Genomic DNA, 15,573 nt, shown 5'->3' on the forward strand with positions numbered 1-15,573 from the left:
CGTGGGCAGCTTCTCCTCTGACCACCCTGTCTTTCTCCTGCCCCTGCAGGCCTTCAGCAGGGCTCATCGGATCGGCCAGGCCAACAAAGTGATGATTTACCGGTTTGTGACCCGCGCGTCAGTGGAAGAGCGAATCACACAGGTGGCCAAGAGAAAGATGATGCTGACGCACCTGGTGGTGCGGCCTGGACTAGGCTCCAAGGCAGGCTCCATGTCCAAGCAGGAGCTGGATGACATCCTCAAATTTGGCACCGAGGAGCTGTTCAAGGATGAAAACGAGGGTAAGAACCTTCTGCAGTTCCCTGTGTGCTCTCATAGGCACTTCTCCTCTGAAACTCCCTGCAGGAAAGCTCTTCTCTACAGCCTTTGAAGGAAGAAGAGCCTGTTTTTCAGTAGTCCGTAGAGGAAGGCTGGCCTCTTTCCTTGCCTGGAGAGGTTTAAAAAAAAAAAAACCCTCCCAAGGAAACAGCCTTTTTTCTCCAGAGCTCCTGTGAGAAAGAACCAGAGTAGAGGGCTTTCTTCTGACCTGTCTAAAGTTCTGCCCAGGGTTCTGGTTGGAGGCCACCATTTCTTCTTATTCCCTGTCTCCACCAGGAGAGAACAAGGAGGAGGACAGCAGTGTGATCCACTATGACAATGAGGCCATCGCTAGGCTCTTGGACCGGAACCAGGATGCAACTGAAGACACCGATGTGCAGAACATGAATGAGTATCTCAGCTCCTTCAAGGTGGCACAGTATGTTGTGCGGGAAGAAGACAAGGTGAGAGGCTTTGGGGCTTGACACTGGTCTATCTGAGGCCATTTCTCAAGGTCCTTTACTGGACCCTGGAAGTAGGACGATCCCACTTTGCACTTGTTTTTCATTTAGTCTCCTATCCCATACCCAGCAAAGAGTAAGGGTGGCCCTGAAACAACTTCCTGGTGTAATAGCTGAGGCTGGACTTTGGAGATAGACATAGGCACAGGAAGGTACAGATGAACAGGAAAGAGTATCTCCTGAGTTAGTGCAGGAAGAACGCAGAGGGGATTGGAAGTGAGGTTTAGAAAAAAGCGTGAGCACAAGAGGCATAAGAATGTTTCAGGTAAGACATACGAAAAACATGCCACGTCCGGAAAATGTATGCTGCTTCGAGAAGGAGATGTCAGAGCAGTGAGACTGGACGTGGGTGAGGTAGGAGTAGTAAGGCTTTTGTTGCGGTAGAAGGATTGGGTGAAGAGGGAGCCTGCCATGTTCCTTCTGCTGCCCTTCAGATTGAGGAAATCGAGCGAGAAATCATCAAGCAGGAGGAGAATGTGGATCCTGACTACTGGGAGAAGCTGCTGAGGCATCACTATGAGCAGCAGCAGGAGGACCTGGCTCGGAATCTCGGCAAGGGCAAGCGTGTTCGGAAGCAAGTTAACTATAATGATGCTGCTCAGGAGGACCAAGGTGAGGGCTGCCCCAGCTGCAGGAAATGAGAAGGGAAGACGTGATAATGAGTAGGTGATTAGAGGCTGGGGGAATCTGGAGAGAAAGAGAGGCCTAGAAATCAGGACCCTGATAAAGGGGGGAGAAGAGACCAGGAAGGGTCAGTAGGAGCTCCCTGGAGGCTAGGTGGGTTTGCAGGCAATTTAAATTATCCAGCGGTTGCAGAGGGATCAGGGTAGGCACCTAGGGATCCTTGCCTAAAGTAGGTTACACAGGAGTCAGGGTGGCAGCGTAGGAGCTGCCCAGAGGCTGAAAGTGTGTGGGGAGTGGAGATAGTTCAGGATCTGTGACTGAAAAGCCAGACTGAGAGCGGTGACGGAGCATCCCCAGGATGGCCACGGCCAGAGGGAAGGTACATGAGTCTCAGCGGAAAAGGCTTCAGTATAGGCCTACCCAGGGAGTCACCACTGACCTCTGATCCCTACAGATAACCAGTCAGAATACTCAGTGGGATCAGAGGAGGAGGATGAAGACTTTGACGAACGTCCTGAAGGTGGGATCTGTTTTCCTGCCTGTCTGCCTGAGTTCTTCCTATTTTATTTCTTAGCATTCTTTAAGCCTACTCTTTTTGTACAAATTATACATGTTTTTTTAAGGAAAATTAAAGATAGCAGATAAGCACAAAAGAACAAATACGCATCATCTCTCCACCCAGAGATAACCAAATGCTGTTAACATGTCAAGTATACGTAACCACAGAGACTTAGATGCCCAGATGAAAGATAAAGACGATCATACCATTTTACATTCCCACCAATAATCTTGATTTCATCCACTATTTGCTACTGATTTTTCAATCTGACTTGATTATTTTAGACTTGCTGTGTTAGTAGTTCTGAAAGTGTTGGGAAGAAAACGAGAAGCGCCTCAAACCTGATATAGGCCTTTCCTGTGTTCTGTATTTGTGGAAATTGGGCCTGGGGGTGACTGAGGGGTAGAGGAGGGTGGATCCGCTAAACTGGTGTTTTGTGCTTCTGCTCACTGCTACCCCCAGGGCGTCGTCAGTCAAAGAGGCAGCTCCGAAATGAAAAGGATAAGCCACTTCCTCCGCTGCTGGCTCGAGTTGGGGGCAACATTGAGGTGAGAACCAGGCCCAGGCCCCCATGAATTCTCTAAGGAGAGAATGAGGGCCACAAGGTTTGGAAATTGAGGCCTGAGTCACTGAGAGTCGAAAGGACCAAGAAATGAGATCCCTTGACACTCATCCCCTGCTCCTCCCTTACCCCCATCGTCAGGTGTTGGGGTTCAATACGCGTCAGCGGAAGGCTTTCCTGAATGCTGTGATGCGCTGGGGGATGCCACCTCAGGATGCCTTCACCACTCAGTGGCTGGTGCGGGACCTGAGGGGCAAGACTGAAAAGGAGTTTAAGTGAGTGTGGGTGACACGGGGCAGACTGGATTAATGGGTAAGAGCTTTGGGGGTTGGGAAGTTACTTTCTTCCTCTTGGCCACCATATGATGTGACCTTACTCAACTGATCATCACACTCCCTGCCATACAATGTTTCCTGGCTCTGTTTCCTGGGTGGTGGACTTAGCCTTTTCCACCTCCCCTCAGATGAGCCTAGAGTAGACAGGCCAGGCGTCCCCTCTGTGGAAGAGGAGTTCAAGAAAGGAGCCTTCCCCGGGCTGTCCTAGCCTCACATTTACTGGGCCACAATTACCTGGCAGGGGGAGCTGGTGAACAGGATGAAGAGCTGACTGATGGGGCCTAGGAACAAAGTATCAAGGTCAAGGAGACAGTGGGAATACAGGGGGACGGGTAGATGGGGAGTTAGGATTTGGAGGGCTGGGAATGGAGAGATTGAGAAGCCCAGGGGAGGACCCTGGGGGCACTGGGGAATTTAGGGCTCAGGGGTTCTGTAAGCCCTGTGCCTCCCTCACCAGCCTGTGCCCCTTCTGAGGCTCCCCTAATCCTCTCCCCACCCCATGTTCCTTAGGGCCTATGTGTCACTGTTCATGCGCCATCTCTGTGAACCTGGGGCAGATGGCTCTGAAACCTTTGCCGATGGAGTCCCTCGGGAGGGACTGAGTCGTCAGCAAGTGTTGACCCGCATTGGAGTCATGTCTCTGGTCAAGAAGAAGGTATCGGTTTTCCCTGCATCCCAAAGCTGACCACCTACACCGTCCTCCCTCAGCCTTCCGTCCCTCAGTTCTGGACTCAGGCTAGTGTGAAATTGAGGGGAATGGAGCATCCTAGATGTCCAGTCCCGGGAGCTGATCTCTGTCCCTACAATCCCTTCCCCTCAGGTACAGGAGTTTGAGCACATCAATGGGCGCTGGTCAATGCCAGAGCTGATGCCTGAGCCCAGTGCCGACTCAAAACGCTCGTCTAGAGCCTCCTCTCCAACCAAAACATCCCCTACCACTCCTGAGGCTTCCGCTACAAACAGTCCTTGCACCTCTAAACCTGGTAATTAGAAGTCAGGAAATGGTGGGAGAGCCAGCCATGGGGCCAGAGTGTTTATCAGATCAGAGGGGTTGGAGTCGAGGTGCCTTCTTACTCTGCCTTCCCCACTTCACCTTCCCCCTGCAGCTACTCCAGCTCCAAGTGAGAAAGGAGATGGGATAAGGACACCTCTTGAGAAGGACGAAGCCGAAAACCAGGAAGAGAAGCCAGAGAAGGATAGCAAAACTGGGGAGAAGATGGAGACAGAGGTGTGGATGCCTGGCTCCCCACGAGGGGAAGGAATACAGGGGTCTTAGAGGCCACATACCTGGGAGCCCACTAGTTCATCCTGCCACCATTGTTTTCTTCCAGCCTGATGCCCCCAGCCCAGCCCCTTCGCTTGGGGAGAGGCTGGACCCAAGGAAGATTCCTCTAGAAGATGAGGTGCCAGGGGTACCTGGAGAGTTGGAGATTGAACCTGGGTACCGGGGGGGCAGAGAGAAATCAGGTGGGTGCATGGCCCTAGGGGTGGTGGGAGAGGATTAGAATCTGGGAGTTCCCTCTTCTGGGGTCAGGGATTGAGAGTGACATCCTCCCTTCCTGTCCCCTACCGCCTCCCACAGCCACGGAGTTGACGCCAGGAGAGAGGGGAGAGGAGAAGCCGTTGGATGGACAAGAGCACAGGGAGAGGCCGGAGGGGGAAACAGGGGATTTTGGCAAGAGAGGTAATGGGTGGAAGATTGGACACCTGGGCCCCTGAGGGAGTCAGGGGTGGTGGAGTTTGGGGGCTAAATGCCCGGGTCCTGGGTGGTTAGCTTTTCAGAGGACCAGTACAGTATAGGTAGTAGTCTTGGGACCTGAGGGGAAACTGTCCTGAGGTGTGAGCCATGCCCCTTGCCCCATCTGCCCTAGCAGAAGATGTAAAAGGGGACCGGGAGCTTCGACCAGGACCTCCTCGAGATGAGCCACGGTCCAATGGGCGACGTGAGGAGAAGGCAGAGAAGCCACGGTTCATGTTTAACATCGCAGATGGTGGTTTCACAGGTATGGGAGCTTCTCGCTACTATCTGCTCCCACTGGGATTTGCTTAGCTTTGTGGACTTTCTCATTTTGCCTGAGGTTTAATAGGCCTTCTACTAGCCCCTGCCTGCCCCTTCTCATTCCAAGTATCCTCCAATGACATAGTGCATGCAGACTCTGATCCTTGCCCTAAATCTTCTTTAAGTGGACCTTCTGACTCCAAAGCCATCTTTAATCCCACTTCATGCTTAATCCTACCATGAACCTTGCTCACAGCTAATTGTATTCCTAGCCTCTTATTCCTTCCTCTCAAGGAGCCTTTCCTCTTTTACCGTCTTTGCCTTTTCTTCCTCTTTTACATTTAACCTGTTGGGCTGGATGTGGTTCACAACCCCCTGAGGCCCCTTCTGTCTACTGGCCTTTTTTCAGAGCTTCACACGCTGTGGCAGAATGAGGAACGGGCAGCTATTTCCTCTGGGAAACTCAATGAGATCTGGCACCGAAGACATGACTATTGGCTTCTGGCTGGGATTGTCCTGTATCCTTTGATACAAACGCAAGAACAAATGGTTATGTCAGTGTGGAGAGGGGGACTATAGGGAAGCAGAGTTCCCGCCCAGGGAAGGGGAGACCGTGCCACACCGTGGGGAAGTCAGGCCAAAGGGAAGACGTTTTCATAGCCAAGCCCATTCCTATTAAATTCCTTGATGGCTCCCTTTCCTTCATCGGCAGTCATGGTTATGCACGGTGGCAGGACATCCAGAATGATGCTCAGTTTGCCATTATCAATGAGCCATTTAAAACCGAAGCCAATAAAGGGAACTTTCTGGAGATGAAAAATAAGTTCCTGGCCCGGAGGTTCAAGGTGAGGAGGATGAGGGAGGAAAGAACTGGGCTGAAGAGGGGCTTGGGTCAGATTTGGTTAGAATCTGGGGAAGGTTAACACTTGGAGGGTCAAGGCTACACTTGAGGACAAGACCAAAGCGTGACCTTGCATTTGGGGCTGTGGTCTGGATTAAGGCTGATGCTGGGGTCACAGTCAGTCTTGGTGTGGAGCTGGGGGTCCTCAGCTGTGTCACCCACCCTCACCCCCACCCCCGTGCCCTCAGCTCCTGGAGCAGGCGCTGGTGATCGAGGAGCAGCTGCGGCGGGCGGCCTACCTGAACCTGTCACAGGAGCCGGCGCACCCCGCCATGGCCCTCCACGCCCGCTTCGCCGAGGCCGAGTGCCTGGCCGAGAGCCACCAGCACCTCTCCAAGGAGTCGCTGGCGGGGAACAAGCCGGCCAACGCCGTCCTGCACAAGGGTAAGGGCCGCGGCGGCCCCGCGCGGGGGAGGGCCCACAACGCTGCGTAAGTCTTCACCCCGCATCCCTCAAAATCTTCCCACCCCTGTGACCCCTTTACCTTCTGAACCATCCCCCTCTGACCTCTAACCCCACCCCTCACCCACCTGGCACCCTCTTGGTTTTTAGCCTCTGGGAATTGTGCAAGCCAACCCTTGTCCTTATGTAATAGCATTCACACCAGTGTCTGATAGAGGGACCTGCCCCTCAGACTGTATGGAACTGTACCCACGTCCCCTACATACACTGGGACCTCCTCACTGACCCACACACTACCGTACTGCTGAGAGCACCCTCTCCGGGGCCTTGGCCTACGTGTGCTCCACAAAATCTCTTACCCCTGACTGCACAAATCACATTCCCTTACATCCCAGTCACCCCATGAGGCAGAAACTACCACCCATCCAACCCTCTGACCCTCCCCCATGAAACTTCCCTTTGACCTCAGCCCTTCCTCCCAAATCCTCTTACCTTGATAATAATAGAAATTCTAAAGCCCTCTAACCATCTAATCCTACTTGATGTAGTGACTGACTCCTGATCCCTTTGATTCCTGTTCTAATTCCTTGAATCTATAATGCTGACCCTCTGCGTTCCCTTCCCTTTACATATTAAAACCTTGATTCCTTAATCTTTGATACCACTTACAACCTCCCATGACTGTTTCCTCCCCATCATCCCCAACCCCCAAACCTCACTCTTGCAATATGGGATGTTCTGACAACTCCCCGCCCCCATGTCTTCCAATGTCCTCCCCTGTCTCCCTTTTCTCCATATTCCCTTGTTCTTTTTTCTCTCTCTCCATCTGTCCTCTGGTGATCTGGTCTCTGTCTCTTCACCTGACACTTTCCTCTTTTTCCCTGAGTTGCTGTCTTTTTCTGTCTACTTCTGTCACTTTCTTGGTCTCTGGATCTTTGCCATCTGTGTCCTCCTCTCTTTTTCTGTCCGTCTCACTCCTTGTCTCTTCTCCTGGCTCTATCTCTGTCTTTCCCTTGCTCTTCTTTCTCCGTGGCCCGGGCCCCAGTTCTGAACCAGCTGGAGGAGTTGCTGAGCGACATGAAGGCGGACGTGACCCGCCTGCCAGCCACGTTGTCCCGAATACCCCCCATCGCAGCCCGCCTTCAGATGTCCGAGCGCAGCATCCTCAGCCGGCTGGCCAGCAAGGGCACAGAGCCTCACCCCACACCGGTAACCCTCTTTGCCCCTAACTCCAGTTTCCCCTGTTGGTATTCCTCTTGGCACACATTAATACACCTTCATCAGAGTCCTATACAATGTGGAAAAACACCTTGCTAGAACACACTCTTCACCCTGTGTGAGTCCCTGCCTACATGTCATACTCCTCATAGTTCTGGAGTTTGGCCCATAATGGTTCCCCTACAGCTTTTCTCTGTGGACCCTCTAACTTCAGCCTGCTCTCTCCTTCAGGCCTTCCCTCCGGGTCCGTACGCTACACCTCCGGGGTACGGGGTAGCCTTCAGCGCCGCACCCGTAGGGGCCCTGGCCGCCGCAGGCGCCAATTACAGCCAGATGCCGGCAGGGTCCTTCATCACAGGTCAGCTGCTGATTTTCCTGCTCTCTGCCTCCCACTCCTCCTCCTTGTCTAAGATCATCCCTGTTCGGCTACCTTTTTGCTGCTCCAGTCCCCCTTGTTTTCTCGGAAGTATACAGTGTTTTGTCTTTCTCTTTTTTTTTTTTTTACCTATCTCAATCACCTATGGAATGGAGTTGTTCTGGGCATCATTCTTCCCATCTTTCTTAACCTCTCTCCCATTCCCATCATCAAAACCCTTGTCTAGGGTTTTAGTGGCTCCATGGCTTGGTATCTCCTACCCGAGCTGTCTCCCTCAGGGTTACTTCAAGGGGAATAGAATATGACCTCGAAAGAGATCTTCTGAGAGTTGGCACATCACAAGGCACAAAGGGGAATCTCGGAGAGGAGTTCTCCCTGGTCTTCCCCCCCTTACCCTGGGAGACCTGAAGTGACAATAGGTGTTCTGGACGTAAGATTGTACTGTTGTCAGAAAGTAGTGTTTGGGAGTGATGTGGCAATTGACCCCTCCTTACCCACTTCCCACACAGCCGCCACCAACGGCCCTCCAGTGCTGGTGAAGAAGGAGAAGGAAATGGTGGGGGCAGTGGTGTCAGACGGGCTGGATCGGAAGGAGCCCCGAGCCGGGGAGGTGATCTGTATAGACGACTGACCGGATCCCAGGCCTGCCCTTCACCCAGGCCCCGCTCCCGAGGCCGGCCTCTAGCCCAGGCTCTGGGGGCTGCTGCCAATCCTCCACCTTCCCCACCCCTTGGGCCACCGTTGGGCTAGGAGCCCCTTCGCCCTTCTCTACAACTCCTCTCTACAAGAAAGACCCTTCGTCTTTCTCCACTCCCATGCACCTTTCCTGCCAAGCTTTGAAGAATGTGCTGGGGAGAAGAGGGCTGGGTGGGAGATGGTTAACAGGGTCTTCCAAGAGCCTTTATCCCCCACCTCCAAACATACACAGCTTCCCAGTAAATGGTTGTGGGGGGGAAAGAGGTGGAGCCTCCCCAGTCTTTTTTTCCTGCAATATAAGCTCCAGCTCCTGCAAAAGTGGGGGATGAGCCTGCCTGGCCTTTAGGAACTTTTGGGAGGAAAGAGATTTGAAGAGAGGAGGAGAACCCTTAGAGAGGGATAGAAAACGAGCCCTGGGAGGGAGGAAGGGAAGAGGAGGGGTGGCTGCATGTTCCCTTCCCCTGCCTCTCCCCAAATTGAGGGGGGAGAATAAAGGCGCCATTCACTGGCTCAGTACCTCCTGTGTACCGGCATCTTGTGTTGGGCATCTTCCCCCCTCCCTAGGGACCAAGGACAACCCCTACAAAAAGAGTAATGGTTGGGCAATACTCCCTCAAGCCAAAGAGGAGCTCCCCAACCTGTTCTAGGGACCAGGTAACCTAGAAAGGGTGGGAGAGAACACAACAGGCCAGATGTAGGGGGGTGGTCCCCAGCTTGGGTTCACATCCCTAGAGGGCTTTGACCCTCCTCAAGGCCTAGATACAGACTAAGTCTGAGTGGGTCAGACAGGGGGCCTAGGCAGGGGACAACCTTGCCTCTTGACACCTCTGGAACCAGAGCAAAGAAGTGGAGGAGGGCAGGCTGGGGAGACATGGGCACATTCCCCTTCCCAGGAGGGGCCGGGGAGAGTGGCAGTTTGCATGGCGAACCCCCCACTTCCTCTTCGCTGCCCCTTCATTTTCTTGCTGCCCCTTTCCCAATCTCTCTTCACACCCACTCCTGGTCTGTCCCAAACCCTTCTTCTGTATCAGGTTTATTGGTTGTACATATAAATTATACTTTCCTTTCTGTGTGCTGTTTGTTATTTTTGAGTGGGGGAGTCTTTTGGTTTGGGGGGAGGAATAAGGAAAGAAAGGGTGTTGCTTTCTGCCGTTTCACATTCGTCTTTTTCTCTCTGTTTTTGTAATCTTGTGACTTTTCCCTCATTTTGATCTCTTGGATCATCAACTAAAACTGTCTCAGGTTCTTCCTTTTCCAACCCCAACTGTGTGCCACTCAGTGCAGAGATGGGGTTGAGTGGGAGGGTGGTGAGAAGCAGGGGTTACTACACAGGGTTGAGAGCGGGAGATGGCCAGGCTTACTGCACAGGACTGTAAAGGGAGGAGTGCGTGACAGGACTCAACTGCTTTGCATTTGTCCTCTGGATCACCCTGTCTACCTTCAAGTTACCTAGTTCCCCTGTGAGTCAGTAGAGGCCACTACAGCCCCACAGGTTCAGTTCCAGTATTACGCAGACAGTATTTTTTTTTTTTTTTTTTTTTTTGAGGGCTCGGGGTTTAGACCTGCATGGCTTGCCGAAGATTTGAACTCCTAGACTCTTCCTTTGACATGTACTATTCACTATGAGAGCCTCTCAGAGGCTGAAAAGAGGCCAGACACTTAGTTTGTGAGGCTGTTACATCAAAAAATAAAATGTAAACGCAGCATTTTTGAGTACATATTCTACATCAACACTGTTGTTGGCCCTGGAGATAAGACAATCACGAGTGAGATGTTGTGCTCATGGAGCTGACACTCTGGGGGGGGGCACCACAAAATAATTTTCAGAAGATAAAACAAGGCATTGTGGTACAGAAGGTGGGGAAAGGGGCTACACTACATTAAATCCTAAAAGGCCCTTCAAAAGAGATGACATTTGAGATTGAATGACAGGAAAGTACCAAAATATGGTCACAAAAATAGAAGTTTATACTTAAGTTCACATTTTTTAACTCAGAAAAATGCAGTAAGTTATGTACACGAAGGACTAACTGGAGATTTCTTCAATAATAGACTCACTTTAGAACTTTGAGTAAGATACTATGTCAATCATACCAATTGTTTTAAATATATTCCATCCACAGATAATGATCTTAAGAGGGTCTAGGGCCTAGTGCAGTGCGTCTTAAATTTTTAGGTTAAATTTTTATGTGCCCACAAATCACCTGGGATTCTTGTTAAAATGCAGATTCTAATTCAGTAACTCTGGACTGGGGTCCTGAGATTCTGCGCTTCCCATAAGCTCCAGGTGGTGCTGCTGCTCCTTGACTGTGACTGTACTATCATAAACTAATCCGATATTAAGACAGAAGTCATGGTATTCAGTAGGCGACATCCAGTTATGGGACACAAGTTTAAAATTGTACAACAAACTTTCAGTAATGCCAGTGTCTCTTGTAACTGTAAAGATAACAGATAAAATCAGATTAAAATTTAATGCTTTTACCAGATAGCTCTCCCCTATATCCTTGATAGGCCCTAATTAGGTGCCTCAGATAAATGCCCTTTGGACCTTCTGATACCTGCCCTAGCAGACTGAAAAGAGATTCAGAAATGAAGCAAGGCTCCAGCTAGGCAGGGAGGCATCCCAATAATTTAGGGAACACAGTGCTGGGAGTGGGGAGACAGTAGGTATACTAGTACTGGGGGGAAAAATTTTTCCCAGCTCCCTTACATGCCAGAGAAGTGAGATTAACATGACACGAAAATTAGCCTCTTCTCCCGTTTCATCCTTTTAAACATTCCATACCATTGACACAGAATTGCTATAATGGGACCTGTTGCTCCCACCCACTAGCGCTGTCCTGGCCAAAAGCCAAAGCCACAGCTAAGGAAACTGCCCACGGCAACGTAGGCTTTGTTTACATCAGCCCTGGGCCACTCCATCCTAAATAGTAAGGCTGGTACAGTCGGTAGATGGGGGCGAGTTCCTCTAGGAGCCTCCCCACCTCAGCATCGGCACTTGCCAGGGCGTTCCCTCCTGCCCCCGGCTCAAGTGCCGCATCGCGTGCCCATCCCGGTATCTGGGAGTCTTAACATGAGCCCCCTGTAAGAAAGCATGACCCCAGGCTGCAGCTCCCACCTTCCTTATGCCACAGCTCCCGGCTTCCTCGGTTACAGCCTGCAGCGCGTCATGTGGGCAATGTCCTTGATCTCTGGACAGTACAGCACTGGGGGGGGGGGGGAGGAGAGTTAGTGGCAGCAAACTAAGGCACCCGAACCCTGGCGTCCCTTGGGTTCTCTCCCCTACAGCCTTCGCGGGCTGCCCCTCACCGTTGCTAGGCAGCGGACGCCGCCAGCGGCGCGCGGGCGCTAGAACCTGGTCCCAGAGCCGCCGGAGTGCGCACCACCCCGCGCTCCTAGGCTCCGCCCCCTGCTCGCTCTCGTTCTCTCCGTCTGTCTCTACGTCAGCGTCGCCTCTCTCCCTAACCGGGCTCCCCGCCTCCTCTTGTTCGCACTCGGCCCGCGCTTTTTCCTCCAATCGCGACCACAAGTCCGGGTCGACAGACATCTCCGTGACCCCGCCGCGCGGGAGGGCGGAGGGGGCGCGGCAGAAGGGGCACCTAACGACCCGGCGCAGGCGCACCACGCGCGCGGCGGTCCCGGTGCCGTCGCCGCGCGCCGCCAGCTCGCGCAGGCAGGCGGTACAGAGCGTGTGGCCGCAGCAGGCGCGCGCCGTCCCGGGCAGGCGGCGAGGCGTGCGGCCCGCGAGGTTGAAGGGCCGGTAGCAGACGTTGCAGTCCAACTCGCCCCGCTCCGGAAGAGAGGGCACCCTCACCAGGAGCTGCATCGTGTCCGCCGTGGACTCGAGGGCAGCCGGCTCCGTGCACAGAACGAGCTAGCTTTGCCCTTGGCCTGGGTCGCCTACTGGGGCGGGGGCCCTGGCTTCTTGGCCCTTTTAATAGTGGGACCGCGCCCTTCCATGCGTAACGCGGTGGTGATGCCGCTCCCTGAAGCGGTACGAGTGGGGGCGGCGAAGGCGCGAGGCCCGGAATGCCAGTGATGGCGAGGCGGGGCAGGCGGCCCATGTGATGCCAGGACTGGGGTCATGGGGCACACTACCCAACCCTCCCTCCACTCCTTCCTTCATCCCCTACCACAACGCCCACGACCCTTAGTTCTACCATGTTCGTATCTCCAGATCCCTTCCTGGGCCCCAGCCCTCAGCCACAGGTCTCTAAAGCCCTCTGGGCCTTTTCAATGAATTGCCCACATTCTTGCACAAGCCTACCCAAAGGGACTTTCGAGGCCAGTGACACTGCCCATTTTGCTCCTGGACGTTTGAACAGATGCTGCCGGCCAGTAACTTCAATCTGCTCTCTCAGCTCTCATTATTGTACAGTACCTCCCTGTATTCTCCTAAGGTTGGCTTCCCAAATGCCATTCCCCCCCAATCTGCTCAATTCTCAGCTGGCATCTCAGTTTAAGGAGGACCTAGATTCCAGGACCATGGCATTAGGGATGCCAAGAATCCTTTTCTTCCAGAGTAGCTAGGCCTGGACACCCACACACCGTGATGGCTCCAGCAAAGCAACCCAGCCTTAGGTGTGACTCAGGGGTCTGACTTCCCCCACAGGTAAACAGGACATGGCGCTCACAATCCACATTCCCTTATGGTGCCACACCCAGAGCCAGCTGCCTCCTCATCTTCATCTCCTGGACCTACGGTCTGGATTCTGTTGTGGAGGTTAATAGCACAGACTCTGGAGTCAGCTGGCTTGAGTTCAAATGCTAGCTCCACCACTAACCAGCTGTGAAATTTTGAACGAGTTCCTTAACTTCTCTGGACCTTGGTTTCCTTATCTATAAAATGGGGACAATAATAATATCTATAAAATGGGGACAATAATAGCGAGGATTAAATAGTGCCTGGCACACAGTAAAACACCACGTATTAGCTATTATTATCCTGTCCTCCCAACCTATGCTGTGTTCACTTTCTCAATAGAATTTCAATTTTTGTCTCTCTTGGTCAATACAAAATGGGCTCCTCTACCCCCACACCATTTACTGGCTCTACCAGGGAAAATAGAGTTTGTTTTGTTTTTTTTAAATAAATTGTTAGAGTAGTTAGAAGGTAATCTTTTGTTAGGAGGTATACCACAGGAGAATAATCATTTTTAAGCAAACGTCTAAGAACTTCTGTGTTGTATCGCCTTTACAGTCACTTGGGGGAAGCTATCTACTTATTCCAGTGATGCTATCATAATTAAAAACTTGTTTGGAACTTCTCTTTGGAATGGTGTTCAGAAGTCTCCTTACATCTTTTAATATCTTCAGTTGGTAAATCTTTTTTCATTTAAGGTGGATTTGATTATATAGATGCTCCCAAAGTGTTGGACAACCAAGGAGCCTTTAAGCTTTCAAACTTGTACATCCAGTTGCCTGCTCAGCATCCTCACTTGTTTGTCTTCCAGAAACCAAACTGATGATCTCCATGTACAACCAGCATCTCTTCTAGTGTTTCTTACCCTTTCGTTTGCCCAACTTCAGAAGCCTAGGTGTAATCCTTGACCCTGTCACCCTTGCCTTCCTTTCCCAACTCATCACTAAGCTTGGTTCATTATGCCTCTAAATATCTTTCTCATCCTCCTGCTCCTCTCTACCTCCAGCACACCACCCTAGTCCAAGCTGCCGTTATTTCTTGCTTAGGTTCCAGCAGGAGCCTCCTAAACAGTCTGTCCCCAGCCACTCTGGCTTTCTGCTTCTCGCCACACTCACAGTGATCTTTCCAAATCCCAAGCCCGACCCTGTCCTACCACACACTTCTTCCACTCTTGCTTAAAAACCATTTAATGTGGTTATAGTTTAATGAACCCAGATTCCTTTGCAATGTGACTTTGCTGCTTCTCCCATCAAGAATTGGAGTTATTGCCTGTATCTCTTGAATCTGGGCTGGCCTCGTGACTTGGTTTGACCAATAGAACGTGGCAGAAGTAGTGCTGTGTGTGAGTGCTGGTCCTTAGGAGACCTTGCAGCTTCTGCCTTTTCTCTCTTTGAACACTGCCCTGAGACCACTATGTAAGGGAATAGATTTAGACTACTGAGGATGAGGCCACATGGAGAACTGAGGAGCTCCTGCCGATAAAAAAAAATAGCCAGCACTAACTGCCATACATGTGAGTGAGGCCATCTTGAATTGCCCAGTTCAGCCCACCTTCCACCTGAATGTAGCCACATGAGTGAGTCCAGGTGACAAGGGCAGAAGAACCTCCCAGTCAGCCCTCAGAAGCATGAAAAAATAATAGTTACTTTAAGCTACAAAGTTTCGGGGTAATTTGTCGTATAACAGTAGATAACTGATATAATGGACTTCTTTCTGTCCTTAGGATGATAGTATTCTCTAGTGTTCTTTAAAGCCCTGTATGTTTTGAACCCACCCATGTCTCACATTCTATTTCCATTCCTTCTCTAGTCATTCTTACTTCAGAGACCTTTGGCTTGCATGGTCCTTTCTGCCATAAAAGATCTGAACATCGTTTCCATAACTCTCTTGCTTTCAGCTTATTAACACTCACTTCATCCTTCAGCTGTCAGTCAAATACCCATATAGACTCTGGAAGCACCATGTGCTTGCCTCTGGACTTTGGAAAACTGAAGTTTGTGTTTGTTTGGGTGGTTATTGATTGTCTTTTCCACCAGTAAGCTCCATAAAGGTAGCTCTGGGTCTGGTTTTGTTCACCACTCTGTGTCCTGTTGACGTCGAGTTGATTCTAACTCATAGCAACCCTATAGTACAGAGTAGAACTGCCCCATAGGGTTTCCAAGGAGCGGCTGGTGGATTCAAACTGCCGACCTTTTGGTTAGCAGCCATAGCTCTTAACCACAATAAATATGTATTAAATGAATGAATAAGGTTAGAGATAAATATGGCAAATGTTTTTATACAAATAGTAGGGTGATAGTAAAGGAAGGTTTTTAACAAGGTTTTTTTTAAAACTACCTCTGCAGGTAATTCTAAGAGGAGTTTTTAAAATGTTTTGAGCAATAAGGGAGGTAATTATTAAAGCATGTAACCAACCCTTCAGGGTGACTACTTAAGGG

The 15,573-nt window shown here is 51.2% G+C and overlaps 2 protein-coding genes and 1 non-coding gene across 12 annotated transcripts in view; 2 read left to right on the plus strand and 1 right to left on the minus strand.

Annotated features, from left to right (window-relative positions):
• The window catches only part of CHD3 (chromodomain helicase DNA binding protein 3), a 25,226-nt gene extending 15,668 nt beyond the window's left edge, over positions 1 to 9,558 (plus strand). For 4 of the 10 annotated variants that reach the window (XM_064271737.1, XM_064271741.1, XM_064271740.1 and 1 more), the window contains exons 23-40: positions 50 to 281; positions 595 to 761; positions 1,253 to 1,430; positions 1,897 to 1,962; positions 2,464 to 2,549; positions 2,705 to 2,838; positions 3,409 to 3,553; positions 3,719 to 3,881; positions 4,005 to 4,126; positions 4,230 to 4,365; positions 4,481 to 4,582; positions 4,770 to 4,901; positions 5,307 to 5,415; positions 5,610 to 5,742; positions 5,987 to 6,228; positions 7,246 to 7,409; positions 7,650 to 7,776; positions 8,304 to 9,558. In XM_064271737.1, the coding sequence (XP_064127807.1) occupies positions 50 to 281; positions 595 to 761; positions 1,253 to 1,430; positions 1,897 to 1,962; positions 2,464 to 2,549; positions 2,705 to 2,838; positions 3,409 to 3,553; positions 3,719 to 3,881; positions 4,005 to 4,126; positions 4,230 to 4,365; positions 4,481 to 4,582; positions 4,770 to 4,901; positions 5,307 to 5,415; positions 5,610 to 5,742; positions 5,987 to 6,228; positions 7,246 to 7,409; positions 7,650 to 7,776; positions 8,304 to 8,544 (2,679 nt within the window). In that variant the 3' untranslated portion in view covers positions 8,545 to 9,558. The remainder of the gene's footprint in view (positions 1 to 49; positions 282 to 594; positions 762 to 1,252; positions 1,431 to 1,896; positions 1,963 to 2,463; positions 2,550 to 2,704; positions 2,839 to 3,408; positions 3,554 to 3,718; positions 3,882 to 4,004; positions 4,127 to 4,229; positions 4,366 to 4,480; positions 4,583 to 4,769; positions 4,902 to 5,306; positions 5,416 to 5,609; positions 5,743 to 5,986; positions 6,229 to 7,245; positions 7,410 to 7,649; positions 7,777 to 8,303) is intronic. The other 6 variants (XM_064271742.1, XM_064271746.1, XM_064271743.1 and 3 more) reach the window with 4 other exon arrangements.
• On the plus strand, positions 2,978 to 3,116 carry LOC111752533 (small Cajal body-specific RNA 21). The gene has a single exon (XR_002787441.2). It is a non-coding gene; the product is annotated as a small Cajal body-specific RNA 21 (non-coding RNA).
• A 611-nt stretch (positions 9,559 to 10,169) lies between the features above and the next one.
• Positions 10,170 to 12,319, minus strand: RNF227 (ring finger protein 227). The gene is made up of 3 exons (XM_023556163.2): positions 11,803 to 12,319; positions 11,612 to 11,699; positions 10,170 to 10,929 (listed from the first exon to the last, which is right to left on the minus strand). Exons 1-2 carry the CDS (start codon positions 12,317 to 12,319, stop codon positions 11,644 to 11,646), a joined length of 573 nt encoding a protein of 190 aa, XP_023411931.2. The 3' UTR covers positions 10,170 to 10,929; positions 11,612 to 11,643.
• Positions 12,320 to 15,573: the final 3,254 nt, after the last annotated feature.

The sequence above is a fragment of the Loxodonta africana genome, chromosome 18, assembly GCF_030014295.1.
Source record: "Loxodonta africana isolate mLoxAfr1 chromosome 18, mLoxAfr1.hap2, whole genome shotgun sequence".
NCBI lineage: Eukaryota > Metazoa > Chordata > Mammalia > Proboscidea > Elephantidae > Loxodonta > Loxodonta africana.

Bases quoted from the DNA above. Each gene is read 5' to 3' on its own strand.
- RNF227 (XM_023556163.2), bottom strand. From the start codon at position 12,319: ATGCAGCTCCTGGTGAGGGTGCCCTCTCTTCCGGAGCGGGGCGAGTTG. The intron at 11,700-11,802 runs GTGAGGGGCAGC...CCCCCCCCCCAG, and splicing joins GCGTCCGCTGCCTAGCAACG to TGCTGTACTGTCCAGAGATC.